At 38.0% G+C, this 27,626-nt stretch overlaps 1 protein-coding gene across 1 annotated transcript in view; it reads right to left on the bottom strand.

Moving 5' to 3' along the window:
• Positions 1 to 27,626, bottom strand: part of STXBP5L (syntaxin binding protein 5L) — a 369,977-nt gene that overhangs the window by 6,357 nt on the left and 335,994 nt on the right. The window contains exons 22-24 of the mRNA XM_064286653.1: positions 24,107 to 24,274; positions 21,782 to 22,021; positions 6,584 to 6,944 (exon numbers count right to left, since the gene is read on the bottom strand). Coding sequence (XP_064142723.1) covers positions 6,584 to 6,944; positions 21,782 to 22,021; positions 24,107 to 24,274 — 769 coding nt within the window. The remainder of the gene's footprint in view (positions 1 to 6,583; positions 6,945 to 21,781; positions 22,022 to 24,106; positions 24,275 to 27,626) is intronic.

Genomic DNA, 27,626 nt, shown 5'->3' with positions numbered 1-27,626 from the left:
CAGTTCTTCTCTCTTAATCCATGTGGATACGTAGCAAATGCCTTTGAAGGATTAAATGCAGTGGCCAGCGGTCTCAGGGGGCACTTTTTGCAGCATTTCCCAGACTCCTACAGTATGGCTACGGCCTTTGGTTACGGCAGAAGCGCCGCGAGTGGAAGAGGCTGAGTGCACGTTTGCTCTACTGTCCTTTCGAGGCAGAACTCCTGAGCCTGAGGAGGTCATGCACCGAGAGGGTGTGGGGTAAGTCCAGTTCACTGGCCTGGAAATGCAGTGGCCTTGCCCCCCGCGTCCGTCCTCCTCTAGCCACAGGAAATGAAAATTACCCACAGCTTAGGGCACCTGCACTGAAGGCGTGATTAACAAACACGGCCGAGGCTGGGAGGGAATGAGACTAAGGCATAAACAGTAGATCAGACTGTACATCCAACTCGGTAACGCACTTCTGCAGTGTCTTACCTGGTGGCTACATGCTTACCCTAATGTAGTGAGTGAATCGTTCTGCCTAACCGGTCAGCAGCATGTCCCTTTGGATACTGTCATTACAATCAGTTTTAGAAACCACTGACGAAAACCTGTTATATTGTTTCTTAATCATACCTCTAATGCCAAAACCAAAAGGAAACCTGTAGTTAAATCTTAAGTTTTGAAACCATCCTACTAAGTGTGCACAATAATTTTAAATGATCCCAGATCATAAGATTAGCAACCGTTTGATCTTTGGGGGAAAAAAGTACTTGTTTTCTTATGGGAGAAAAAAACAGTCTGTAGCCGTGGAGTCGATTTTGACTCCTAGTGATCCTAAAGGACAGAGCAGAACTGCCCCGTAGGGTTTCCAGGGTGCACCAGGCGGATCTGAACTGCCAGCCTTTTGGTTAGCAGCCGTAGCTCTTAACCACAATACCATCAGGGTTTCCTCTCTTAGGAAAGTCTGTAAATACACTTTGAGCCCTAGAACTTTATAAAATTGGATCTGAAATCTGTGCCACTGAAACGGGTTTTATGAGGTTCCAATAGCACTGTGTTGTCATTAAGCATTTAACTGCTAACCAAAGGGTCGGCAGTTCAAATCCACCAGCTGCTCCTTGGAAACCCTATGGGGCAGTTCTACTCTGTCCTGGAGGGTCACTCTCAGTCAGAATCGACTCAAGCAAGGGATTTTTGGTTTAGGCACATGTGGCTATAGAGCAGTTGCAATGTAGTTAGTTCAACTTGAGATGTGGTAAGTATAAATTACACAGCAGATTTCAAAGACTTAGTATTAAAAAATAACATAAAATATCTCAATAATTTTTTAAATTGATGACATGTTGAAATATTTTAGATATACTGAATTAAACAAAATATAATCCTAAAATTAATTTCACCTGTTTCTTTTTACATTTTCTAAAAATTTGGCTACTAACTAGAACATTTAAAATTACATATGTCACCCACATTGTGGCTCACTTTACGTTTTTATTGGATAGCCCTGTTGTGGCACTTCAGGTACCAAGTGCCTTAGGATATGGGTTCAAAACAAGCCCAGTTAAGTGCACTTGCATGATCAATTCAGTCAATTAATGGTTCAGGGTAGTGGGGATATTCCAACTGACTTTCTTGATGGGCTTTATCTATTTAACATAATAAATGTAAGCCAAGAAAAGAAAACAACAAAAAAAGGCACTTCAGGTAGAAAGGGAAAGAAACAATTCCTAAGGGCTAAGAAGGTTAGGAGTTCGAACCTACCCAACGGCTCTGCAGGAAAAAGACCTGGTGATCTGCTTCCATAAAGATTACAGCCAAGAAAGTCCTGTGGGGCAGTTCTGCTCTGTCATATGGGGTCACTAGAAGTTGGAATCGACTTGACAGCACCCAACAACAACAATGGGAAACAACTGTTCTTAAAATTGAAAAAAAGCTTTAAAAACTCCGCGTGCAGGACAATTTTGCCCTGAAATCATGCCAGGTAACTAACGGCGGTGGCTCCAACTAAAAATGGCTCTTGCAGTCCAGATTGAGAACTTATACATAGATAAGGCTCTTGTGTAAACAAACAATTTGCACTCTACTAATAAACTAAAGATTAGGGGCTTGAATCTACCCCTAATCACTTTGGGATTCTTCACCCCACAGAAGAAAAGCCTGGTGATCTGCTTCTGTAAGATTATAGCCAAGACAACCCTATAGAGCACAGTTCTACTCTGATACATATGGGGTCACCATGAGTCAGAATCGACTCCAACTGGCAACTCCTTTTTTTTTTTAATCTCTTTCTACTCTCGAGGTTGCTCTTCTAGGTCTGGATGTATTAGCACACAAGCAATCATTAGCTACTGGCCATCTATCGTAAAATAGGACTTGGAGAGCTTGGGCTTAGGACAGTTAAATTCTGATGAGGTCTGGAAAGGTCCTGGGGATATATTCAACAGGGAAGATGATCAAGGTCAGGAACATGTCAATTTGTTGGATTCAGTTCCTAAAGATACAGGGCAGGACACATATCATTATTTCCTAGTCAATATATGTTATTAAAATCATGTCAAAATCATTCCCTTTTCAAAAATCTGTTTTGATGATCCTCACGAACACAGTTTCCACTTACGATGTATTATCAAAGTAGCCGTTTTCATGAAAAGTAGATTTTACAAAGGGCAAAAGAAGGCTGAGATATTTTATCAATGACTCTTCTTGCATTTTAAATTCTTTACTTTTCATTTCTCAAGAAATCTCCTTCCTCATAAATGTAAATGTTAGAGATACTCATTTAAAGAGAAATTAATTTCGAGATATGCATAATGCCATTTGAGAAAAAAAAGAAATTAAAATTTTGCAAAATAAAGGGTAAGTAATCACTATCACACTAAACTTCCAATTGTGAGGCAGTAATAGTTTAATGTAAGACAAATTTTGAGCAACTAAATGCTAGTTTGGAGGAGGGCGGGGGGTGTGTGTGAGAGATACACACACACACAACACACACTTATCTTCAAAACTGTCGGGAGTTAATGTCATCATTTGTCATCACTGTCATCATTTTTAAACAAGGCTGGAATGACCTTCATCAGTAATCTCTAACAATGGTTTGAGAAAGGGAAAACTAGGTAGAGAAAGAGAGAGAGAACCAGAAATATATAAAAGGGACCATAAAATGAATGTTTTTATTCTTTCAGAACTTTTTTTTCCCCTAACTACTTTCCCTTGGCTTACAGATCTGTTCATGTCTCCCCTATTAAAAACTAAAAAACACACAAACCCCACCCCCCACCCCAAATATACTCAAAACCTAGTTTCATTTTTGAACTACGTCTCTTTCATCTCTCTTTTTAACTACAAAATTTCCAGAATGAATAATCTGTACCCGGGGTCTACAAACTTTTTTAAAGAGCTAGATAGTAAATATCTCAGAGCCCTGGTGGTGCAGTGGTTAAGTGTTCGGCTGCTAAGCCAAAGGTCGGCAGTTCAAATCCACTAGCTGCTCCTTCGAAACCCTGTGGACAGTTCTACTCTGTCCTATAGCATCACTATGAGTTGGAATGACTCGATGGCAATAGCTTTTTGTTTTATAGTAAATATCTTAGGCTTTGTAGGTCTCCTGGTGTCTGTTGCAACTGTTTAACTTGGCTATTGTAGTGCAAAAGCAGTAAAGGGCAACACTTAAACAAATGCAGACTGTGTTCTAAAAATTAGTTACGACCACTGAAAGGTGAATTTCATGTAGTTTTAAATGTTTTTCTTTGTTTTTCAATGTTTAAAATGTAAAAACTATTCTTAGCTTGCCAATGAGAATGGGGGGAGGAAAAGAGGAAGCTAGATTTGGACCACGAGGTGTAGTCTGCTGACCCCTGATCTATACCACTGCCTCTATTTTTGTCCCCATGAAAATTAAATTTGCCTCCACCATGCTCCTAAATTTTGCTTTCTCTAAGATCACCAATACTCTATTAGTTGCCCGATCTAGTGCTTTTCCTGTAGTCAAATTCTTTGACCCATTATTTTTGACTAAGTCTTCATCACCTCCATCCTCCATCTTTTTGAGACTCTTGTTTCCTTTTTGGAGTCCCTGAGTGGTGCCAACAGTTAATGTGCTCAGCTGCTAACCGAAAGGTTGGAAGTCTGAACCCAGAGGCAGCTTGGAAGAAAGGCCTGGCTGTCTATTTCTGAAAAATTAGTGACTGCAAACCCTATGCAGCATAGTTCTACTCTTACACACATGGGGTCATCATGAGTTGGTGTCGAGTCAATGGCAACTGGTACTTCACGAAGATATACCATTCTGGTCCTTTTGCTATCTCTCCGTTGACTTCCCAATCTTCTTTGCGGGATTCTCTTCATTCTTTCACGACATAAATGCAGAGATACCCAAAGTTCCCATCCTCAAGTCAGTCTAATTCCTCCCTTTTTATACTATCTTCTTTGATGACTTCATGTAACTTTCACCAACGCATTTACACAGAGCACTTCCTAAACTGGATCTTCTGCCCGTGTTTCTTTCCATCTAGGCCTCAGATTGCCTGCTAAGCCTCTGCTGGACGGCTCAGTAAAACCAGCTGCTGCTGAGTCGATTCTGACTCAGGACAGCCCATGTGTGTCAGAGTAGAACTGTGCTCTATAGGTTTTCAATGGGCGATTTTTTGTAAGTAGATTGCCAGACCTTTCTTCTTAGGTTCCTCTGGATGGACTGGAACCTCCAACCTTGCAGTTAACAGCTGAGTATGTTAACTGTTTGCACCACCCAGGTAGCTTATAAAAAATAAGCACCTTAAATTCCAAATATTTATTCTCAAATTTCTCATTATTAGTCTTTCCAAACCCTTCTGGTTCTCCTACTATGAAAGGTATCACTGTTACCCAAATTAAAAAAAAAAAAAAAAAAAATTTACCTTTAAGTTCTTAGCTAACTGAGATTTGATCGACTCCATTACCTTTCACAACCCACTGTTATGCTCAGCAGGCTTCCCTCCGTTATACCTCACACCTGGTCCCTCTTGCCTTCTATACAGCTGTCACTTCAGTTCAAAAGCCCACCTCAACCTCTCTCTCCATGCACATTTCCTAATACAGGTTTCTAAGACCTACCTTAGTACTTGTTTTTGCTAGTCAAAAGAAATCTCAAGAGGATTTTTTCTTTTATGAAAAAAGGCAAAAAATGGAAAGAGCATTCAGCATGTTTTGCAGCGAGCCCTTAAAGAGGCAGTATGCACCCTGAACTACAGTCAGCATCTCACATCCAGCTGCCACAGCTTTGAACTGTGTCTGTGAGCATCTGTGCTTTCTCTAGATTCTTTTTGTGCATTAGCTAGCAAAACTTGTCCTAAGGTATCAGAAAAGCCTAAGAGAGCTTGTAAGGGTATTATGCTTAGTGTAAAACTGGACATAGGTTATTTTTTGGGCCTGGGAAGGCTCAAAAAAATTTCCCATATAAATTAATGGTACTTGCTGCTTTGCGCCATTTCGGCTTAGGAAAAGTTTCATAGGAATGCTCTACTTTCGGATAGTGGGGAAACCTGTACATAGCTTAGAATTTAGAAAAATCCCACTCTCTATTAATTAATTAATTAAGGTCAAACTCGTTGGCCTTTCATGCAACGTCCTCAACGATTTGCCCCAGTCTACCTCTAGTTTACTTTCCTCCCCACAACTTCCCTTTATAAAGTATGTTCAACTGTTGCAGGGCTTTGAATTCAGTTTCATGTTTCCTCTGTTGGAATTTTCATTTTGCTTGTGTTAAAATTACTTGTGTCCCTGTCTTATCTCCCAGTTAGGCAGTAAGCTTCTTGAGGGCTAGGACCACATCTTACTAATTTTGATATCCTTTACAGACCTGGTAGTGTTTAACTGTCTCAGTCATTTTTAGAACTACATGAAGTATTGAAAAGAGTGACAGTGACTTCTACATGGTATATATTTATTGTTTGTTGTATTCATAAAATCACTCGTTATTATTTTAATGTCCTCACTAATTTCATTTCATTAACAGTGGAGTGAAATCTCTCAATTAATACCTTATTTGTAAAGTGTCTAATTTGATTTTAGTATCCTGTTCAGTGTTGGCCTCACTTTATCATAGATTTTATATTACAGGCAAATTACTTAATTTTGATTTATTAACATATGTGAAATTGAGAATATAAATAATACTTCATTATCCTATGTCTTAGAGAAGCTATAAGGCTCAAGTGAAATTCTGGATGTAAAATTCTTGCGTGAACTATGAAACATAGTAAGAGTTAATTTCTTTTCTTTGTAGCTTATTCACCTTTATATTCCCAGTACCTGGCCTAACATCTGGTAGATAACATATGCTCCATGAATGTTTGTTGAATGACTACATAGGTGGCTGGAAAATCACTTTCCCTAGATTCCTGAATGCCTATTAAAATATATATTCCATTCACAGTACCAGGTACTTTTAGCCAGCCCCTGCCCTACCCCACCCCTCAACTCTCCTTAAGTTGTTGAACAATTATTCACAATTGTTACTCACAAACATAATGAAACAATGATCCCAGGTTGATAACATCATGCACACTACACATTTGCTCTTCAGAGTTCTACCTTGCTGGCACTGTTATGATTACCAGATATTTATAAAGAAGGCAAGTACCTCATTATCATGATATGCCCATTGGCACAAAAACACGCCAAGCAGGCACTGTTACACATGACCACCACATCTGCTTGCAGTATAAATGACGTCTCGGTGATGCTATGAACATAAAGGCAAGTCTGAGAAGGCAGTGAGAAGACTTTGGCTTGTTTTTCTGAGCAGATTATTGTATACTGATGATCTCCTATTTCTTGGGATGCAGAGGGGGAGTTCACGACCAGTTTTCTTCTCCAAGATTTTTCATTTTCATCTATATTGTTTGGATCCCTCCAAACTTCATATGGCGGTTGCATTAATCCACCCGTTCGGTCCATGCAGGAGAATGTTAGCACGGCTCCTTTCAATGAGAGGAGTGTACCTATAAAAACAATTTCACATCACTGGCCCGTGAAATTCTTCCTAAGACATCTGTTATTCACCTATGAGCAATGAGTTTTTTCATTATGATATTTTTTATCTAGAGTGTCATAATATTGCAATAATATATACTAATGAGTAGATTTTTAGTTCATCAGTTGAAAAAATTTGGAATCATAGAATTTTAACTCTAGAAGAAGCCTAAAACATTAGCTTGTCAAATCCTCTCATATTAATGAGAAAATGAAAACCCAGAAAGATGATGGAGCTTGGCCAGGTTACATAGAAAGGTAGTTGGCTGAGCCAGGACTACAACTCAGGTTACCTGACTCCTAGAGTCCAGTATTCTTTCACTATATTAAACAATCTCCCTTAAAATCATTTTTAAAAAAGCAAACATAAAAAAATTTATAGCTTTAATTTAGTGAAATAACTTCAACTGAAAAAAAAAATCATACCATCTGACTCTATTTTCTTATTTCACAGGCTCATTTGCTAGAAAATCCTTTTTTTCTTCTTCTGAAATTGAATATTCAGGATAAGTTTCATGAAATTTCCATGTCTAGAATTTACAGTAGCATTTAAAAAATTATTGTGGTAAAATATATAAAACAAAAGTTTGCTGTTCTAACCATTTTAAGTGTACAAGTCAGTGACATTAATTATATTCACTATGTTGTGCTGCCATCACCATGATCTATTTTCAAACATGTTGGCAATTTTCATTTTATTGAAAAGAAAAGAAAACTTTTCACCTTCTGCTCTTAAGCAGGCTTCTGTGTCTTTACACAAAAAAGGTGTTTACTCACCTGGATTCTCCAAGGTTGAATATCCATGCCAAACCATTACCTATGGGTGCTTTTTACCATTCCTGGAGGAGAGGATACTATAAAGCTTAGGACCTTTGCACATTTCCAGACTCTCCCTAAGCCCATCCCATTGTCACTGAGTCAATTCTGACCCACAGAAACCCTATAGGACAGAGTAGAACTGCCCCATAGGATTTCCAAGGCTCTAAATCTTTACAGGAGGAGGAGTTTAGGCTTCAGTCTGAGGGTCGAGGTGTTGACCTCCATGAAGAAGAAACAATGCTGAGAGCTATGAAGAACTAAAGTTTAATTAGAATTCATCTAAGATTGATCCTTCTACTCTGTAAAATCACATTCCAATAACTACCTGTCAAGAGCTGATTTTTCTAAGTATAAACATAGTAGTATACTGGATTTAGAAAGAGTCTAAATTAGGTTAAAAAGGTCTGAAACGTACATTTTGGAAGCCATTTTACTTACACCTAATGCTTGCAAGGTGTCAGCACAAAATAACTGAATGCTTTCTCTACTCTCTTCAAACCTCTAATACCACCCCCCCCCGCCCGTTTTCAATCTCAGCTAATAACTACGTGTCCTATTTCACTGAGAAAACTGAAGCAATCAGATGAGAACTATAATGAGCTGCCACCATCTACCAACGTACCTGCCTGTAACTCCATGGACTCTACCTTCTCGTCTGTTACTATGAATAAACTTTCTGTGCTTCTGACTCAGGCCTTTGTCCACTAGATTCTATCCCCTCTCACCCACTCAAGAAAATCACGCCAGCAATTATTCTGTTTCCTTTATAATAAGTATTTATCTTTTTACTTGTTGGTAGAAGGTGACAGCTCATTGTAGTTCTCATCTGATTGCTTCAGTTTTCTCAGTGAAATAGCACACGTAGTCATTAGCTGAGATTGAAAATGGGGGTGGGGAGGGACGGTATTAGAGGTTTGAAGAGAGTAGAGAAAGCATTCAGTTATTTTGTACTGACACCTTGACCTCTGCCTTTCTTTCACATCCTAAATTCAATTTATTAGCAAATTCTGTTGGCTTGACCTTCACAATATACTCAGATTCTGATCATTTCTCACCACTTCTACTCTATCTACTGCTCACCTGAATTACTGTACTAAGCTCCTAATGTCTCCCTGCCTTGAACCCCCTACTCCTTTAGTATTTGCCCTGCAGGAAGAATGATCCTGTTAAATGAAAGTTAGTTGTGTCACTTATCTTCTTAAAAGCCTGATATCTCACTTCGAGTAAAAGTCTAAGTCTTTATTGTGTCCTATAAAGACCTACGTGTTCTGGCTCCAAATTGTCTCTCCAGTCTCATCTCCTGTGGGTCTCCACTCCCACTCCAGAAAGTCAAGATGTTAGTAAAGAGTCTGAATTTTTTTGTTTAATTGTGCTTTAAGTGAAAGTTTATAGCTCACATTGATTTCTCATTTAAAAATTTATACACATATTGTTTTGTGACATTGGTTGCAATCACCACAATGTGACAGCACACTCCCCCTTTCCACTTGTAGGGTTCCCTGTGTCCATTCAACCAGTTCCTCCACTTCCTGCCTTCTTATCCTGCTTTTGGACTGAAGCTGCCCATTTGGTCTTGAATACCTGATTGAACTAAGAAGCAAGTTCCTCACGTGTATTATTTTTTTGTTTTATAGTCCTGTGTAATCTTTGTCTGAAGAGTGGGCTTTGGGAATGGTTTTAGTTCTGGGTTAGCAGAGCATCCAGGGACCATGGTTTTGGGGCTTCCTCCAGTCTCCTTCAGACCATTAAGTCTGATATTTTTATGTGAATTTGAATTCTGTTCTACATTTTTCTCCTGCTCTGTCTGGGACTCTTTGTTGTGTTCCCTGTGAGGACGGTCATTGGTCGTAGCTGGGCACCATCTAGTTCTTCTGGTCTCAGGCTGGTTGAGTCTCTGGTCCTTTGGGCTAGTATTTTCCTTGTGTCTTTGGTTTTCTTCATTTTCCTTTGCTCTGAGTGGAATGGGACCAATAGATGTATCTTAGATGGGCACTAGCAAGCTTTAAAACCCCATATACTACTCACCAAAGTGGGATGTAGAACATTTTCTTTATAAATGATGTTATGCCAATCGACCTCGATGTCCCCCAAAACTATGGCCCCCAGGAAGAGTCTGAGATTTTACTTTACTTGCAAGGTAATAAGTTAAGTTGCCAGTTTCATGAATGCTGACAAAAGACATGAGACTCCTGGGTCAGAGATAAAGGACAATTTATAACTTACAGGAATCACAGTAGCCTGAATATCAGCATTTTTGCTGGTTTCCCAACTCCCATTTCCCACAGGGTGATATAAAGGAACCTTGCCGTCTACTGTGTTCAAAATTTAACCACACCTTCTTCCAAGAGTTCCTATCCCCTTCCCTGCTTTGTTTTCCTTGTACTTGTTACTAATATCCCATATATTTATTTATTTACCAAATGCATTGTCTGTCTCTCTTATAGAAAGTAAGTTCTATGAAGGCAGAGATTTTTGTCTGTTTCATTCACTATTATATTCATTGTGCCTAAAATAGAGTGTTGAACACAGAGTGAAAAAAAAAAAAGACCCCAAACCATCAATTTGCCATCGAGTAGACTTCAACTCATAGTGACCCTGTAGAACAGAGTAGAAATGCCCCCTATAGTTTCCAAGGAGGACCTGGTGGATTCGAACTGCCAACCTTTTGGTTAGCAGTCATAGCACTTAACCACTATGCCACTGGGGTTTCTGAACACACTGTAAGCCCTCAATAAATATTTGCTGGTCGAATGAACGAAGGTCATAATAGAGAGGTTAGTAATTTGGAAAGCTGGAGTAAGGTACACTCCTAGCCAGTAAGATCTCTTTTAAGAGGAAAACCCAGTTGCCGTCAAGTAGATTACCACCCATGGCAACCTCAGGTGTTTCAGGGTAGATCTGTGCTCCATAGAGTTTTCAATGGCTGTGATCTTTCAGAAGTAGATTGCCAGGCTTTTCTCTCAAGATGCCTAGTAGCACAAGGGCCCCACTTGATGCTTGTTGTTATTAGTTGCTATTGAATCAGCTCCAACTCATGGCAACCTTATGTATAACAGAACGAAACATTGCCTGATCCTGGCAACGGGTTTGGTTTTGGTTTATCAACCATATTCAGAAGTTGTAAAAGAATTTCCTAGATCAGTGGATTTTGTTCAGTATAAAACTGGTAATTCAAAACATATATATATATTTTTTTTTGCTCAAGAGCTGGTTCTTAATTTTTTTTAATTTCAATTGTAAAAAAAATCAAAATGCTGAGGAAAATAATGAAAATTCTATCGCCAGTAAACTCTCCCCCACCCACATTTTCATTCCTAGGAATTTTACTCTCCATCAGTAACTGTGAGAATTTGATAAGCCTTACTTTTTTTTTTTTTTTAATTATTTTTGGTGTGTTGAGTCTACCTATCCATGAGCATGGTGTGTTTTTCCATTTATGTAGATCTCATGGTTTCTTGCAGCAGTGTTTTATAGTTTCCTTTGTATTTTGTATAGGTCTTTTACATCCCTAGTTAGATTTATTCCTAAGTATTTTATTTTCAGGGGGTATTATAAATGGTATTGTTTTCCTGATTTCCTTTTTGTAGTTCTCTTTATTGGTGCATAGGAATCCAACCAATTTTTGTATGTTTATCTTGCATCCTGCCACTCTGCTGAATCTATTAGCTCCAGTATTCTCATGGAATCTTTTGGGTTTTCTATGTATAGGATCATATCATCTGCAAATATGGACAGTTTTACTTCTTCGTTACCAATTTGGATGCCCTTTATTTCTTTTTCTTGCATTATTGCTCTAGCTAGGACTTCCACTACAATGTTAAATAGGAGTGGTGAAAAATGGCATCCTTGTCTTGTTCCGGTTCTCAAGGGGAATTTTTTTAGCCTCTCTCCATTAAGAATGATGTTGGCTGTTGGTTTTGTGTAGATACCCTTTATCAGGTTGAGGAATTTCCCTTCTATACCTATTTTATTGAGTTTTTATCAGGAATGGGTGTTGGACTTTGTCAAATGCCTTTTCTGCATTGATTGAGAAGATCATGTGATTCTTATCTTTTATTTTATATATGTGGTGGATTATGCTGACTGGTTTTCTAATGCTGAACCATCCCTGCATCCTGGTGTGAATCCCACTTGGTCGTGGTATATTATTATTTTTTTTTAAATGATGGTGAATTCTATTGGCTAGAATTTTGTTGAGAATTTTTCCATCTATATTCATGAGAGATATTGGTCTGTAATTTTTTTTTTTTTTTTTTGTGGTGTCTGCCTGGTTTTGGTATCAGGGTTATGTTGACTTCATAAAGTGAATTTGGAAGTATCCCTTCCTCTTCTATTAGTCTGAAGTAGTTTGACTAGTACTAGTACAAGCTCTTTGAAAGTTTGGTAGAATTCTCCAGTGAAGCCATCTGGGCTACAGCTTTTTTGTTGTTGGAAGTTATTATTTTTTTTTTTTATTATCTTTTCAATCTCTTCTCTTGTTATGGGTCTGTTCAGATCTTCAACTTCAGTTTGCGTTAGTTTTTGGGTAGGTAGAGTGTTTCTAGAAATTTGTCCATTTCTCCTCGGTTTTCAATTTGTTAGAGTCTAGTTTTTCATAGTATTCTGTTATGATCCTTTTTATTTCAGTTGGGTCTGCTGTAATGTCCCCCATTTCATTTCTTATCTGGGTTATTTGCATCCTCTCCTGTTTTTCTTTTGTCAATTTGGCCAATGGTTTGTTGATCCTTTCAAAGAGCCAACTTTTGGTTTTATTAATTCTTTCTATTGTTTTTCTATTCTCTATTTCATTTCTTTCTGTTCTGATCTTTAATATTTCATCTCTTCTGGTGGCTGTTGGCTTCTTTTGCTGTTCTCTATTTGTTCGAGCTGTATAGCTAATGTTTTGATTTTGTCCCTTTCTTCTTTTTTGATGTGTGCATCTATTGGTATAAATTGACCTCTGTGCACTGCTTTGCTGTGTCTCAAAGGTTTTGGTATGATGTATTTTCATTCTCACTTGATTCTAGGAATTTTTTTAATTCCATCTTTGATTTCTTCTCTTACCCACTGATTTTGAAGCAGGGTGCTATTTGGTTTCCATGCATTTGATATTTTTTCCTTGCTCTTCCTGTTATTAATTTCTACTTTGATGGCATTGTGATCAGAGAAGGTACTGTGTATTATCTCAATGTTTTAAATTTTGTTGAGGGTTGCTTTGTGGCCTAAGATGTGGTCTATTCTGGAGTACATTCTATGTATGTTGGAAAAGAATGTGTACTTTGCTGCCATTAGGTGGAGTGTTCTATACATGTCTATGAGGTCAAGTTGGTTGATTGTGGCCTTTAGATCTGTTTCTTTGTTGAGTTTCTTTCTAGATATTCTATCCTTTACTGAGAGTGGTGTGTTGAAGTCTCCTATTACTGTGGAACTGCCAATTTCTCTTTTCAGTGCTGTTAGAGTTTGTTTTATGTATTTTGGAGCCCTGTCATTGGGTGTGTAGATATTTATTATGTCTTCATGACAAATTGTCTCTTTAATCATTATATAATGCCCTTCTTTGTCTTTTATGGTGGATTTTGCTTTAAAGACTATTTTATCTGAGATTAGTATTGCCACCCCTGCTCTTTTTTGGTAGCTGTTTGCTTGATATATTTTTTTCATCCTTTGTTTTTTAATAAATTTATGTCTTCGTTTCACTGGATTGACACAGTGGCTGCAACAATGGGCTCAAGCTTGAAAACAATTGTGAGGATGGCGCAGGACTGGGAAGTGTTTCGTTCTGTTGTACACAGGGTCACTATAAGTTGGAGCTGACTTGATGGCATCTAACAAGAAGAATGTCTTTGTATCTAAGGTGTGTCTCTTGTAGACAGCATATTGATGGGTCCTGTTTTTTTTTTTTTTTAAATCCATTCTGTCACTCTCTCTATGGGTGCATTTAGGCCATTTACATTCAGTGTGATTATTGATAGGTGTGAGTTTATTGCTGTCATTTTGCCATTTTTTTCTTTTTGTGGTGCTGTTTTCTTTGTTCCTTCTCTGTGCTGAACTTCTTTTGTTTCTATGTTTTTTTCATTTCTTTTGTTTCTGCAGATTTTGTGTTTACCGAGACTTCGTGTTTTTCTTCATTCTGATAAGTAGGCTTGTTAACTCTCTTTGTGGTTACCTTTTGACATTTACCCCCACTTTCTGAGTTTGAACCAGTCTTTTTTTTTTATTATTATTACTTGCTATCACCTTGACTTTCTTTCCACTTGGGAGTTCTGTACCTACACCATTTACCCCCTCTTTTATTCTGATGTTGTTCTCACTTACAGATTAATCTCTCTGGTTCCTGTTGTAAATCTTTTAGTTTTGTTTTCTCCTTGAGAGTTCGTTACCTAGATTGGTATCTGGCTGATGCGGTCTTGTGTCCTAGATTCAGGCTGTTGTCTGATGTTGTTGGTTCTCTAACTGAATGAATCCCTTTAATAATTCTTGTAAATTTGTTTTGGTTTTTACATATTCTCTTAATTTCTATTTATCTGGAAATATCTAATTTTGCCACCATATCTTAGTGAGATATGATGATCATGTGATTCTTATATATTATTCTTGGTTGGCAATTTTTTTCTTTCAAGGTTTTATACATTTCATCCCATTGCCTTCTTGACTTCATGGTTTCTGCTAAGTAATCAGAGCTTAGTCTTATTGTTTCCCCTCTGTACGTGACTTTACATTTTTCTTGAGCTGCTCCCAGGATTCTTTCTTCATCTTTGGTTTTAGTGAGTGTGATTATGATATATATGTCTTGGTGTATTTCTTTTGGGGTCTATCCTATATGGGGCTCGTTGAGCTTTTTGGATGGTCAACTTTTCATCTTTTGTGATATTAGGGAAGTTTTCTGTCAGCAATTCTTCAATGATCCTCTCTGTGTTTTCTGTTTTCTCCCCTTGTTCTGGATCTCCAATCACTCACAGTTTTTGCTTTTGACTGTATCCCACATCGTTCTCAGGGTTTCTTCATTTTTCTTTATTCTTTTCTCTGATTTTTCCTCAAAGTGGTATCCAAGGATTTGTCTTCAATTTCACTGATCTTGTTTTCCATTGTTTCAAACTTGCTCCTCAAACCTTCTATGACACTGTCCATTTCTGAAATCTTGTTGTTTATCTTTTGGATTTCTAATTGCTGTTTTTGTGTGATTTCTAGTTGCATGTTTATTTAGACATTTTGTTCCTGTATTATTGTCCTGAATTATTACATTGTTTTGTCTGTCTTTTCCATAATTTTGTATGTCTTTTCCATGATTTTTCTCTTTTCCTTATTTTTGTCTGCATTTTCCTTCATCTCTTGGACAGCCCTGAATATTAGAGTTTTGAATTCTCTATCAGGTGGTTCCAGTGCCTTTTCTTCTACCAGAAGGTCATCTGGTGTTTTATTTTTGATGCTTACTGGAACTATCCTGTCCTTTTTTTTTAATATGTTTTGATATTGTCTGCTGTTGTCTGGACATTAAGAATTACTTCCTTCATTTATTGATTGTATGTTTGATTGTTTCACCCTGCTTTTTTGTTTTATTTGGTTATTGTCTGGGCAGGTTGGCTGGGTGTTCTTTGTTGTTTGCTCAACTGTGGCTATGATACGTCTCACCATCTTGTCCAGGTGAGTGGGGCCAGTCACTCAACTATGGTGTATCAGGGAGTTCCAGTGGAGGAGGAGGCATGTGGATGGATGGTTTGTGGCACGTACTGGGGCCAACAGGGCAGGGCCAGGTGGCAGTGTAGCATAGGGCCTGGTGGTCCATGCCTATGCTGCTCAGGGATACGGTGCTCAGCATGCAGTGCAGATAGGCAAGTGGGAAGAGGGAGGGTGTCATGTGTGGAGCTAAGTGCATGTAGGAAAGAAGAGAAACAGAAGTTAAAAAAAAAAAGTGCTGAGGGAGCCTGCTGTTGGAGTGGTGCAGACCTGGGGAAACCATGTGTGGTGGCTTTCTAGCTGGGTGGGATGGCACAGCTTATCTAGAAGGGGCAGAGAAGGCATATATGGCTGGGTGGATGGGAGAAAAGAAAGGAAGGAAGGGAGAGAGAGATAAGAAACTGGAAAAAAAAGAAAGGCACACAAAGTCAGGTGGTCAGGAGAAAGGAAAGGAAGGAAGATAGAGACAAGAAACCAAGAACAAAACGCTAGGTGGTTGGGAAGAAAGAAAGGAAGGAAGGAAGGTAGGGAGAGACAAGAAATTGAGAAATAAAGAAAAAAAATGTTCCGAGGGAGCCCATCTGAAGCACTTCCCCAGCTGAGCAGTGTTGCACAGCCCATCAAGAAGGAGTGGAGATGGCATATAGTGCCAGGTAGTCAGAAGAAAGGAAAGGAAGGAAGGTAGACAGAGACAAGAAACAAAGGCGGGGGAGGAGAACCACCCTGAGGGAGCCCACTGGCTTGGCAGTGCAGACCAAGGAAGTGGTTCCCCATTTAAGTGATGCTGCACAGCCCATTAAGAAGGAGCAGAGATGGCACACAGCACCAGGTGTTCAGGAGAAAGGGAAGAATGGAAGGTAGAGAGAGAAAAGAAACAGAGAAAAGAAAAAGAAAAAACAATGCCCCAAGGGAGACCACTGGCATGGTGGTGTGGACTGGGGAAGGGGCTCCCCAGCCGAGTGACACTGCATTGCCCTTCAAAAAGGAGCAGAGATGGCACATGGTGCCAGGTGTTCAGGAGAAAGGAAAGAAAGGAGGTGAGAGAGACAGAAGAAACCAAAAGGAGCCAAAAAAGCACCAACAGCAACAACAAAAAAATGGTAGTGAAGGAGCTGGCCAGTCAGGGTAGGGTGAATACAAGAGGCAAGGAGCTGGCATCTCCCTGGCTGAGGGACCTTGGCCCGCCAGAAAGCGGCAGAGGCCACACAGAGGGAAGAAGTGGGGGAGGAGGTGGGAGAGCACGTATCCTTGGTTACCAGGTGCTCTGTCTGCTGCTGGGAGCTCCCTGAAGTTGCCTTCCCTTACTCCCTGTCCACTGTTCTTGGCAGCTGAGCCATGTTAGCTGATAGGGGACCTCCGCTCTACAGCTCTCCTCATTCTCTGTCACTTTCTTATTTCATTTGGTTCTTGGTTGAGTTCTTTATCCCTTCATTTGATACTTAGGGTTCCAGAATTTATGTCTGTATCTGTTTTACTTTTTTTTTTGGCGGGGGGGGGGTCTTTGCTGTGGAGGGACAAAATGGTGCTTCTGTCTATAGTGCCATGTTGGCTCTGCCTGGTGAAACTTAATTTTATTTCATTTCCACTCAACTCCTCATGTTACCAGCTATAAATTACTCTGTAATGATCAATTCTGCCATAAAAAGTGTCTAGTACTGCTCTGAAAAAAAAAAAAAAATTAATGACTCATGATCAAAATCAATATTTAAACTCAAAATTCTCCAGAATAAATTCATTCTCTTTCCCCCCAACACTGGTTCTTCTTGTCACATTCTCCATTTCTATTTATAGTGCCACAATACTACCCAAGGGGCCTCCTTGACTTCAGTTTCTTTTCTGATCCATTTTACTCATGCTACCGGACTCGTCTGGTCTTACTCCAGTGTTGTTTTCATAACCTAATTTTCATGCACAATATTCTCTTATATCTTCCACTTATCCATAGAAGCAATCTATACCTTGGAACTAATTATCTCTATAAGCCAAGCCCACTCTCCTTTCTAATCTTACTTCCCAGTACCAGCTCCCTGGTCCAGCCAGTATCGTCTTCTCATATCCCTTTTCTCTCCATGCTCCCTTCCAATCATCTGTGTTCATTCTTGGCTCCACTCTTGGCTTTAGTTCCTTGGCCCAAAATGCTTTCCCCACTCGTATCTATTTATCCAAATATTAATACTACCCTACCCTGCTTGATCACCACTCATCTTGTCAGTTTGTTGTACTGTGCTGGTTTGCAAGTTGCTGTGATGCTAGAAGTTACGCCAGGAAGGTCACCCATGGTGGACAGGTTTCAGTGGAGCTTCCAGACTGAGAAAGACTAGGAAGAAAGGCAAGGTGATCTACTTCTAAAAATTAGCCAATGAAAACCTTATGTACCACAAGAGAACACTGTCCAACTTGCTTGCTCTGGACATGGCATCAGAAGGGATCACTCTCCAAAGGAGGACATTAAGTTTAGTGAAGTAGAGAGCTAATGAGGCGTGGGAGACCTTTGGTGAGACGGATTGGCACAAAAGCCAGAACGATGGACTTGAACATGCTGGAGATTGTGAGCATGATGTAGGAAACGGCAATGTTTTGTTCTTTTGTACATAATGTCACCATGAGTTGGAGCTGGCTTGACAGAAATTAACAACTCTGCTTGGCCTGGCTTAAGTTCATAAAATTCCCTTTGATTCCTTTAAAATTCCCATTTGAATGACTATGTCATACATTTTGACATTCAAATACATACTGTCATGAATTAGTGTCCTAATGTTCCTTGAGAGGATGGAACATTACTGCTTCAGAGTACCCAGCAGAATATTAAGTAAACTATGACGCTCAGTGACTACTTACAGAATTAGATAATTTCAGTATTGATAGGTAGACTGATTTAAAGCCTAAATATTGGAGAATCTATTTTGGAATATCAAGAATCAAGAACCAAAATAATACCTTTAACTAGCTAGGTTAAATCCTGTGTAGCTCTTTAGAAATCCGAATAGCAGAGAATGAAGCTACTATAAAGCTAACTCTACAGAGGTGAAATAGCAATGAAAAGTATCTTGAATCAATACTGCACATAGGCTAGATGAAGGCAGAAAAGGTAAGAGGCAGATAGTTCTTATATTAAGGCACTAGATTTGTTTGGAAATCATTTTATCCAACTAAAAAACCAAACCAAACCCTGTGCCGTCAAGTCGATTCCAACTCATAACGACTTTATCCAACTAGTTATCTCTTGTTTCCTCTGAGAGGAGTATTTTTTTTTTTTTTTTATAACTTTTACATGAGTTTTTATAATACTGGTCTCATATAGTGTTTGTCCTTCTGTGATTGACACATTTCAGTCAGCATAATGCCCTCCATATTCATCCATATTGTGAGATGTTTTGCAGATTCATCATTGTTCTTTACTGTTGTGTAGTATTCCATTGTGTGTATGTACCATAGTCTGTTTATCCATTCAGCCATTGATGGGCACTTAGGTTGTTTCCATCTTTTCGCTATTGCGAATAATGCTGCAATGAACATGGGTGTGCACATGTCTATTTGTGTGACAGCTCTTATTTCTCTAGGATATATTTTTAGGAGTGGAATTGCTGGATCATATGGTATTTCCATTTCTAGCTTTTTAAGGAAGTGTCATATCATTTTCCAAAATGGTTGTACCATTTTGCACTCCCACCAGCAGTGCATAAGAGTTCCAATCTCCCTGCAGCCTCTCCAACATTTGTTATTTTCTTTTTTTTTATTAGTTCCAGTCATGTCGGGGTGAGATAGTATCTCATTGTAGTTTTGAGTTGCATTTCTCTAGCGGCTAGTCCACTGGACATGTTATCAAGAGGGATCAGTCCCTGGAGAAGGACATCATGCTTTGTAAAGTACAGGGTCAGTGAAAAAGAGGAAGACCCTCAACAAGATGGAAGTGACGCAATGGAAGCAACAACGGGCTCAAGTATAACAACAATTGTGAGGATGGTACAGGACTAGGGAGTGTTTCGTTCTGTTGTATGTAGGGTCACGGTGAGTCAGAACTGACTCTACGGCACCTAACAACAATGACTAGTGATCATGGGGATTTCCTCATGCGTCTGTTAGCCATCTGAATGTCTTCTTTGGTGAAGTGTCTGTTCATATCCTTTGTTCATTTTTTAATTAGGTTATTTCTCTTTTTTTGTTTTGTAGAGGTGTTGGGTTTTCCTGTAGATTTTAGAGACTAGACCTTTGTTGGATTGTCTTAGCCAAAAATTTTTTCCCAGTCAGTAGGTTCTCTTTTTGCTCTTTTGGTGAAGCCTTTTGATGAGCATAAGTATTTAATTTTTAGAAGATCCCAGTTATCTAGCTTATGTGAATAAGTTTATTTAACAAACATGTTTTAGCAAGAATGGATTTGGAATATTGTTTTCCAATAATCAACCCTCCTGAAGCTTCATAATAAATGTTTTATAGTGGCTTTACGAAAAAAAAAAAAAAAACTTTTTAATTTAAACAATTAGAGGTTTTCAGATCAGACAGGATTATAAAGAGAGCTCTATAGGTGATAAGGAGTCCTGGTGGTGCAATGGTTGAGAGCTTGGCTGCTAATCAAAAGGTTGGCAGTTTGAATCCACCAGCTGCTCCTTGGAAACCCTATGGGGCGGCTCTACGCTGTCCTACATCTCGCTATGAGTGAGAATCACCTCAATGGCAATGGGTTTGGTTTTGGATGAGAAAAACTATTTTTACGTAAGTGGATCTTTGTAGAAACTCAAGCTCATTCAGTAGTATGAAAACAGAAAATTACATGTTGTATTCTTTAATTTAGCCTCAGGTTGAAACTATAACTGCAGTCCGAAACTATAGGCCCTGAGTGGCAGCTTAATAAAAAGTTTTGAAAGAGTGGCAAGGATATCCACATCAAAACTTGGAGAGGACCATCAGCTCATTTCATCTCTTTAAATAAATAAGGAAACAGTTTGCAAATATCTATAAACCAGATGCCAAAACATTACATTAAATCTATACTTATTTTGTATTTTGCCATTATTTTTGGTCTAAGTTTGTTTGGTAAGTAGGGAAAAGAGCTTTCCCATAATATTGAGAGGTCTGTTACAGTAGTCCCAGGTTGTTGATTTCTACGTTCGAGACACAGAAATCATATTTAGTAGAATATCCCTCATTAGAAAATGGTCTTCCACTTATGGGTGTACCTTGACTATAGCTTTAAACTTGGGAGGGACACCTGTTATATAGACGTTGAAAATTTATAACCATTTATTGAATAAACCAATGGATTTAATTAATACTAAATAGTTCATTATAACCTCACTGATCTGATCTGGCTTTAATTAACTCAACCAATATAAAAGAATTAGGCATATTTCCTTAAAATTCAGACTATAGTAAAAGTATTTCTCATTGTAAAATGTACATTTATAATTAAAGAGATCTTAATAAATACTTAAAACAAATGCATTAATCTGAATTTGCCACAATAGTAGAGAGCTGTCCTACCTACAACAATCCATCTGTATTAATTTAGCACTACCAGTTAACAAAGAAAACACAATTCTATCTAACCTGTCATACCATATATATTCTTTAAAAATAAGCCCCTTGCCCTATATATTAATGAAATTCTTTTCATTCAAAGCTATCTGAAAAAATATTTCTTTTCATATATAGGAAAGAGAGTGATAGTAAAAGTTAGCGATAACAAATTTAAAAATATTCAAAGGAATAATAGGAAGAATAACAGCCATTCCATCTTTGAAAGAAAAAAGAACATAAACCAAGTAGGAAGAGAACACAACCCATGCTTTGTCAACAATACTCATAACTGACATCAAATTCTCTAGGTACTAGGATAAAAAGGAAAGAAATCATGTGGCATGCCTTTGAAACAAGATGGAAATATTCTAAAAGACTTTAGAAAACCACCTTAATTCGGACAGCTTCTAGCTTAATTACCCTGAGTTCTTCAGAGATGATGTAAAAGCACTCATAGGCTCTGATCTGGCACAGAGCTTTGGAGAAATGCTTCAATGTATTACAAATCAACTTTTAGTTTTTGCATTAACGTTCTTCTCGGTGTTTTTCAGAAACTTATTTCACAAGGCATTGTTTCAGTTGGCAATTCCACAGTTTATTACCATAGGAAAGCGGTGTACTATTTTCCTCTGGAGGGAAGTTAAGTTGCAATATTATCAATGTTGGGGTAGTATATGATTTATAAAATTCTTAGTAATTCCAATTACACAGAATACTTTATACTCAGTAAATGCCCCAACTCAGTATACATTAATGTTTTGCAATGCCATATATCTAAATTTGAAAAAGTAGCAAAGAGGGGATGAATAAAAAGTCTTACCACTTGGCAATACAATGACTGGCTCTGTAAACCTTTGTTCATCTGTTGAAGGGAGGTTTAGGGAGATGATTAACACCATTCCCAGACTAGTTCCAACAAAGAGACAAGGGGAGATGGTAGAGTCATTTTTCCGTGCAAAGGATTCCATGAAGTAAAGGGCCGTAATTGCTTCTTTAGAATCTTTATCAATACTGGAGATGCTAGAGCTTCTAGAACGATTATAAGAATTTTCTCGGATTTCTATGGAAATTTAAAAAACAAAATTAAGTGTTAGTGTATTTCCAAGACAAGTAAGTCAGATTAAATACATGAAAATCACTATTACGAAGGGGAAGTAGAATTTCATTCTTTGTTAACTGATCTGAAAGACAGCGTATCCAGTTCACTATCTTATTTTGAAGATGGAGAGACTGAAGCCCAGAAATGTAAGTTACAAACTTTAGCAGAGCTGAGACTAGAGCTTATCCTATCAGGTAAGCAGCTGTGGATGATGTCATCCTATTGACGGTAGTAATCTTTCTGAGAAGCTTCAGCCTAATTACAGAAAACTGGATGGTTTCAAGTTCTCCTGCTCATCAATACTTGCACATGGCCACACTCCAATGATCATAAACTCACCACCTCAGTTAAATGACATTATTAAGGTCATACTGTTCTCATAATGGAGCCCTGGTAGCACAGTGATTAAGAGGTCAGCTGCTAACCAAAACGTTGGCAGTTTGAATCCACCAGACATTCCTTGGAAACCCTACGGGGCAGTTCTAACTCTGTCCTGTAGTGTCGCTATGAGTTGGAATTAACTCGATGGCAACAGGTTTCATGGTTCTCATAATCATTTCAGAGTACAAGTTTCTCATGTTCCTCTTTCTACTTCCTTCACTATCCTTTCCCTCTTGAGAGGTACATATGTCTCATAATTATTTTTATAAAAGGAGACTAAATATAGGTTCCTCAGACTATGTATAGTCCCTCAAACAAAATATAGTACTCCTTCTTTGCCCCTTCTACCTCTCATCAAATTTATAAAAACAATTGTCATAGGATTTAGAGATGGGTGGGAACATGTAGATCATTTGTATATTTTACTTATTTGGAGATTTTCCCAGAATCCAGCACAAATCAGAGACACAATTATCTAAAACTCAAAATTTCCAACTTTAAATCGAGTGATTAATTGGACTACTTCGGTAACCTTTACATATTGCTTCTTTGACAGCATTTCTAGTTAATATATGTCTCCAAAATTTTTCCATACACATTCACGGTTGATACTTACAGATATCTATGAGACAGAGAGAAAATCATTATCTGCATGTGATTCCAATAAACTAAGTTGCTTTGGGACAAGATTTAGTATGGCACAATATGAAAGTAATAGAAAGTGTTAAATTTTTTTTTTTTTAATTTAAAGAACAATAGAGTTCTTTGCCACAAAATTTTTGAGGGATAGCAAATGGGGAAATACTTTATAGCAATCATAGCAAATCTTCATAAAATTAATTTTTCCTATCTCCCTTTCCAAAGTTCATTATCAACAAGACAATAGCAGCAAAGTTACAAGATTCTCTTTCTCCTTCAAAATTTCCGGCCTCCAGCTCTTGACTTTACTCTTGCTGCCACACTCATTCTGTAAATTAGCAAATAATCCTTTCTTTTTAGAACATATGAAAATGAAGATAGTGAACTTCTGAATTTAATATCTTGTATTTTATCCTGGTCACGTTCATTTGAGAGTTGAGGAAATTAAGGCTGCAAGACATTAAATAACTATCTACTGATAGTTAGAAAGAGACAGTAAGTCTTTACCATTGAGTTTAAAAGTAACTATCAATTACTATTGGGAAGACAAAGAAAAGATTAAGGCACGGATCTCTCATTGTATGGAAGGAAGGGAGGCTAATCATAAGCAGAGCCGTTCTAGTTTTGGAGATGAGAAAGGAAGTGTAGTGAGGAACGGATTTGGAGCCATGGCGCAGCTCCATCGGGCTCTCAGTTATTCACTGTCTGGAGTTGACTGTGGGGTCCCTGGGTGGTGAAAGCAGTGAAAAAGTTGGAAGTGTGAGTCCTTCCAGAGACATCTCAGAAGAAAGACCTGGCAATGAACTTCTGAAAATCAGCCATTGAAAACCCTATAGAACACACTTCTACTCTGATACACAGGGTTTTCGTGAGTCAGAATCAATGCAATGGCAACTAGTTTTTGGTTAGAGTTGACTGTATTTTTATATCTGCTATATGTGACCTCCATCCTTTGTCCTCTAGTTTTAATTACCATGATAAATCAAATTTGAACTGTACCCACAAAAATTAATACATTTAATATACCTTCTGTTGTAACTGGGAAAGAAATCTCCATGCAAGCAGCTGATTGTGCCTTTCGAAATGGTGGTCTTCCACCCCAGCGATTTATTTTTGTAACGTCAGCACTAGAAAGGCGTTTTCCAGAACCACAACTCTGAGAGGTTGGACTTGTGCAGTGTCCATTTACATGGTCTGTGAAAAAGGGGGAAGGCAACATGAATATCATAATTAAATCTTAATATAAGGAAATCCGAGTGTGTAGATTAATAAATGAAGAATGAAGACTCTTTTAAAAAACCATAGGAAGATGGCTAAGTCCTCATTATTTTATGATTTAGTAGTTAAATTTTTCATAAGGTATTTATTAACTATAATATTTATTTTTATAATTTGACTACTTAACATAGTTTAAATTTTACTCTCCCCTTTTATATTCTACCATTTAATGGCAATAGGAAATAGGTTGTAGTATTAGATTTTCTTTTACATATTTTAAATATATGCCAATTTATATAAGTTTTGGAAGTACTTCAAGTGCTTGGAGTTAAAAATATAGAATGGAAGCATCTTACTATACAGTTGAGAATGGCAGTTAACAGTACTGGCTCTGGAGCCACACTGCATGGGCTCAAATCCCAGTTCTGCCACTTAGTTGTGCAAATTTACTGAAAGTCTTTGTGTCTTCGTTATCCTCTGGTGTCAAATGGGATTATTATTTTTTTACCACAGTAAATTTTTTGTGATAATACTTGGCAAGTTCATAGAACACTTCCAGTAACTCTGAACAAATACTAATTATTATTATCACTCCTGTTCCAGGGTATTAAACCTGGTCATGTCTAAAGCAATAATACTGTTTATTTAGAACTTGTGAGTCAAGCTCTGTTTTGATATAGCTTAAAAGCTTGGAAGTAATTGCACTAAAAACGTGACTTTTTCTTTTTAAAAAAACTTTACAAAATGTTTTATTTTCCAATGATGAAAACATGTAACCTATCTATCCTTATTTTACATAGCCAGAGATACATTAATCAATTAAAAAAAAAAAGGTGATGTCGAGCCGATTCTAGCTCATATCGACCCTACAGGACAAAGTGGAACTACCCCATGGGGTTTCCAAGGAGTGGCTGGTGGGTTCGAGCTGGTGACCTTTCAGTTAGCAGCTGAACACTTAAACACTGCTCCACCAGGACCCCCATTAATTAATAGCCTTGAATATATACATGTTTTTTGAAAGAAATTTTAACAAAATGTTATTATAGGGAACTTTTATTATTTTAATTTTATTGTGGTTGAATATATACAACAAAACATTTTCCAATTGACCATTTTTATGCATACAATTCAGTGACATTAATTATGTTCACCTTTTCATCACCCTTAAAAGAAACTCAGTACCTTGAGCAATACCTTCCCAATGTCCTTTGCAGCCCACTCCGGTAACCACTAATAAATTTTGGTCTCTATGCATTTGCCCTTGGAAACCCTGGTGGTATAGTGGTTAAGTGCTACAGCTGCTAACCCAAAGGTCAGCAGTTCGAATCCACCAGGTGCTCCTTGGAAACTCTATGGGGGTGGCTCTACTCTGTCCTATAGGGTCACTATGAGTCAGAATCGACTCAATGGCAATGGGTTTGGTTTTGGTTTCTTATGAATTGCTCATTCTAGATATTTCATATAAGTGAGATCATACAATATTTGTCCTTTTGAATTTGACTTAGTTCATTCAGCATATCTCCAAGATAAATCCATGTTGTAGCATTTACTAGATCTTCATTTCTCTTTATGGCTGAATAATATTCCATTGTATGTATATACCATATTTTGTTTATCCATTCATCTGTTGTTTGATACTTGGGGTTCCACCTTTTCATTATTGTGAATAATGTGGCAATGAATGTTGTTGTTATGAGGTGTCATTGAGTCACTACTGACTCATAGTGACCCTGCGTACAACAGGATGAAACACTGTCCAATCCTCCGCCATTTTCATGATTGTTGTTATGCTTGAGCCCATTGTTGCAGCCACTGTGTCAGTCCATCTTGTTGAGGGTCTTCCTCTTTTTTGCTGACCCTCAACTTTACCAAGCTGATGTCTTCCAGTGACTGATCCCTCCTGATAACATGTCCAAAGTATACAAGACAAAGTCTTGCCATCCTTGCTTCTGAGGAGCAGTCTGGTTGTACTTCTTCCAAGACTGATTTGTTCATTCTTTTGGCAGTCCATGGTATATTCAATATTCTTTTCCAACACCATAATTCAAAGGTGTCATTTCTTCTTTGGTCTTCCTTATAAACTGTCCAGCTTTCACGTGCATATGAGGCGATTGAAAACACCATGGCTTGGGTCAGGCACACCTTAGTCTTTAAAGTGGCTCCTTTGCTTTTTAACACTTTAAAGAGGTCTTTTGCAGCAGATTTGCCCAGTGCAATGCATCATTTGATTTCTTGACTTGAACATTAGTGTACAAGTGTCTGTTTGAGTTCCTGCTTCAATTCTTTTGGGTATATACCTCGGAGTGCAATTACTGGGTCATATGGAAATTCTGTTTAACTTTTAGAGAAACCATCATGCTATTTTCCACAGCAACTACATCATTGTACAATCCTACCAGCTATGGATGAGGATTCCAATTTCTTTACATCTTTGAAAACAATTGTTGTTTTTTATTTTTCAGGTAACAGTCATCCTAGTAGGGGTGAAGTGGTATGTCATTGTGGTTTTGATTTGCATTTTCCTAATGACTAATAGGAGTCCTGGTGGTACAGTGGTTAAGAGCTTGGCTTCTAACTGAACGGTCTGCAGTTTGAATCCACCAGCTGCTCCTCAGAAACCCTACGGGGCAGTTCTACTCTGTCCTATAGGGTCGTGATGAGTGAGAATCAACTCGATTGCAACTGCTTTTGGTTTAATGACTAATGATGTTGAACATCTATTCGTGTTCTTACTGGACATTGTATATCTTCTTTAGAGAAATGGCTATTCAATTCTTTGCCCATTTTTAAGTTGGGTTGTTTGTCTTTTTGTTGTTGAGTTGTAGTTCTTTGGTTCCCAAACAATTTTCTCCCATTTTGTAGATGGTCTCTTCACTTTCTTAATAAAGTCCCTTTAATGCACGAAAGTTTTTAAGTTTGAAGAATTCCAATTTATCTATTTTTTCTTTTATTGCTTATCCTTTTACTGTCATATATAAGAATCCATTGTAAAAAACTAGCATTACTCAATCTTTTGTTCTAAATGTTATGGTTTTAGTTCTTACACTTTTTGTTTTGTGACACTGAGTCAATTCTGACACAGAGAAACTCTACATGACAAAGTAGACAAAGAAACCACAGGGTTTCCTGGGCTGAAATCCTCACGGGAGCAGACCACCAAGTACTTTCTCCTGTGGAGCCGCTGAGTGGGTTTGAACTGCTGACCTTTTGGTTAGCACCCAAGCACTTAAATACTTTAGTATTTTAGATGCTATTGTAAATGGAATTATTTTCTTAATTTTCTCTTCAGATTGTTCATTGTTGGTTCACAGGAACCCAACTGATTTTT

The sequence above is a fragment of the Loxodonta africana genome, chromosome 1 (assembly GCF_030014295.1).
Source record: "Loxodonta africana isolate mLoxAfr1 chromosome 1, mLoxAfr1.hap2, whole genome shotgun sequence".
NCBI classification, from domain to species: domain Eukaryota; kingdom Metazoa; phylum Chordata; class Mammalia; order Proboscidea; family Elephantidae; genus Loxodonta; species Loxodonta africana.
Note: the sequence above shows the minus strand (reverse complement) of the source record. Positions and strands in the feature narration are given on the sequence as shown.